The sequence below is a fragment of the Silene latifolia genome, chromosome 10 (genome assembly GCF_048544455.1).
Source record: "Silene latifolia isolate original U9 population chromosome 10, ASM4854445v1, whole genome shotgun sequence".
Lineage (NCBI taxonomy): Eukaryota > Viridiplantae > Streptophyta > Magnoliopsida > Caryophyllales > Caryophyllaceae > Silene > Silene latifolia.
The window spans coordinates 13,517,211-13,520,413 of NC_133535.1; the positions used below are offsets into that span (position 1 = coordinate 13,517,211).

Below are 3,203 nucleotides of genomic sequence, written 5' to 3' on the forward strand. Positions count from 1 at the left end.
AGAATTGAGCGAGGAGCCGTATGAGGTGAAAATCTCATGTACGGTTTTGTAGAGTGGCAGTAAGGGTGACTTATCTGACAACATTTCCACTATCACCCCCCAAAAAAACAAACTCTGCCTTACGTAAAGTTGCCAGAGTACGATTGATAGGCTATCGCACACCTATGCAAAGATAATATTTATACCCTAGCAAAACAAATGAATGAAGTACGTTGGGGTTGAACCACAGAGAGACGGAAGTTAATTAGTCGATATTGAGTGAATTTTACCTTGAGGTCGGTTATCGTTTGTTGATTGGTTGGTTAGATTATGGAAGAAAACAATAATGATAAAGAAATAATCTAGGGAGGTCGGGTCACACATGCAAATTATGTAAATGCTCAAATTAAACATAGGAGTTGATAAATCGTTAATTGTTTAGGCTTAGAGACACCCACCTTACGATATTAATGTCAACCATAGACCGGGTCCTAGAGAAACTCTCGTCCATGACTAGGTCGTCCTACTACGCATGCTTAGTCTAATTCTATTTCGTGCCTCTCGACTTTTAGAATGAATGAACAAACTTAATCAATGAATAAGGCCTTTAAACAAAGATTAAACGTGACGATGCAAACATGTGATAGAAACAATTAGACAATATTATATCAACCTAATTTAACATTTTACAAATACTTTTTATGCATGGCTCCCTTCATTCCCTAGACAAAAGAAACTACTCTAACATGGTGGAAATGAAATTTAAACTAATGATAAATGAAAACATAATGAAAATATGAATAAGAAATTACCTTGCAATTGGAAATGGAAATGAAAATGGAAGAACAATACTTGTAATATAAATAACTTGTAAATGTTTAAAGGGAAATGTAAATAACATAAATAAAAACTAAATTAATCTAAACCTAACGTAATCACTAAAACTAATCTGAAATTTAGAGGATTTTTGTGAACTAGAACATAATGGGAATTGTGTGGGAAAAAAGTGTGTGAGATTAGCACCCCTTATATAGGAAATAAGGGAGTAAAATTTGTAGAGGAATCCAAAATGGCATCCTAAGCACACTCTTAATTCTCCTTCAATTCTTGTGTAATCGCCAAGAGGAATCTCATGCAAATCCTTAATGCCTCTTTAATCACCCGATTAAATGTGATAATTAGCACCTTAAGACCTTCCAAAGAGCATCCTAAGTTGAGCATCCTAAGTAGCATTTGTGGACTTTGCATTTTGGGCTTGACTTTCACTTGGCTTTGTTTTGCATTTCTTCATTTTAATCCATAACTTTTACCATACAAATCCATGCAACATCTCTTGGTTGGTCCATCACGCTCTTCTATTTAGTCTTGCTTCTAGTGTTTGCAAAATATATAGAATTATGCTCCTAAAAGCTCAAATACCTACAAAATATGACAAACCATGCAAATACAACTAGAATGCAATATTAGCTCAATAACACTAAGATTAGTGCAAATTAGCATGTAAAATAGAGCTAAAATATGGGGTTAGAGTGTATATAAAATGGACTTATCAACGATTAACCTCTGGATTTGAAATCACTACTTATATACCCGGTATTGGCCATAATTTACAAGAACATTCTGTAGTCTTAGTAAGAGGGGGAAGGGTTAAGGATTTACCCGGTGTGAGATATCATATTGTTCGAGGAACCTTAAATGCTGTTGGAGTAAAGGATCATCAACAAGGGCGTTCTAGTGCATTGTAGATTCTTATCCAAGACTTGTATCATTTGATAATGCCATGTGAATTGCTAGAAACACGTGCCTTATCCCATATCGATAGAATAAAGATGGACCCTAAAAGTAAATCCGTGAGGGCTTGGCCCAAAGCGGACAATATCGTACTATTATGGACAGTGGACACAGATACAACAGAGGCCCAACACGGTGATATTCACGCTTCCGCACACCAACGGGTTAAATGCTATATCAATTTTATTAAAAAGTAATAATTCTGCTGTTAATTATGAACACAAATACTGTATATTACTGTCGCACGAGGAAAAAAACAAGAAAATAATATAATGTGGCGAAAAATCTTAATTACATTTAAAATAAAAGGGAAGTAGATGAATTATGGTTTAGAGGTATTGGAAGAGATGGAGCTTGTGGAAATACTCAAGCTCAGTAATCTGTCAAACTCATCATTACACGTATTGATGAGCTATCACTTGACAGGCTGTACTTGATAGGCTGTATAGTTAGTTAGAGCAAGTTGACTTTGTATATATATACTTGTGCATATCTTACTTCATAACTTAACTGATTGTAAGACAAACACAAATATACTCAATAAACTTTTCTTTTATTTACCTCTGGTGTTCATACATGCTTAAGATGTTCATCAATGGAGGTTAGGTCAAGTTTGACATGGTATCAGACGTTCAGGTTATGATCATCTGTTTCTTAATTACTTCCGCTACTTTCAATTACTGCGTAATTCAATCGCTTTCTTGCTTCAATTCTGCATAATTCCGTCGAATTTCAGAGTTATTCATCTGCATACTTCCGTCGAAGTTCAGATTTCATTGATTTCTTCGTCATTTTTCAATCGCATTTTCATTTTTCTTGCGTAATTTCTTGATTTTTATTCACTCAACATGTCTACTCAAGATTCTGGTGTTAATACTGTTGAGACTTCTTCACCTTATGCTTTTTATGATGATCCTCTTTATGTTTCCAACTATGATCAACCTACAAATGGACTTGTTGATGTGTTGTTTGATGGTCGTGATTTCATGAACTGGAAACGTGAGGTTATGCTCGCATTAATGGCGAAAAATAAGAAGGGGTTTATCACTGGAACTTGTAACATGCTTGATAAAACTGATAAAAAATACTATCAGTGGCTTCGTTGTGATCAATTTGTTAGGAAATGGATCTTATATTCTCTTGACAGAAGCATTCGTGATAATGTTTCATACTGTCATTCTGCCATTCAGCTTTGGGGCGAGTTAATTGAGCGATATGGTCAGATTAATAGCTTAGAACTGTACCAATTAAAGAAGGATTTAGGTTCTATTTCTCAGGATAATGCTCTTGTTATTGAGTACTACAGTATATTGAAAAGGACATGGGAGTAAATTGATTCCATTGATCCAATTCCCCAATGTACTTGTGGTGTGTTGAATTCCTGTTCTTGCTTGTTCCTAAAGCGTCTAGTTGACAGGGAGGTACAGTCTAAG

The 3,203-nt window shown here is 35.1% G+C and overlaps 1 protein-coding gene across 1 annotated transcript; it reads left to right on the plus strand.

Annotated features, from left to right (window-relative positions):
* The first annotated feature begins 2,618 nt into the window (after positions 1-2,618).
* LOC141607125 (uncharacterized) lies at positions 2,619-3,101 on the plus strand. The gene has a single exon (XM_074426484.1). The coding sequence runs from the start codon at positions 2,619-2,621 to the stop codon at positions 3,099-3,101; it is 483 nt and encodes a 160-aa protein (XP_074282585.1).
* The last annotated feature ends 102 nt before the right edge of the window (positions 3,102-3,203 follow it).

Coding starts and splice junctions, on each gene's coding strand:
- LOC141607125 (XM_074426484.1), top strand. CDS start 2,619: ATGTCTACTCAAGATTCTGGTGTTAATACTGTTGAGACTTCTTCACCT.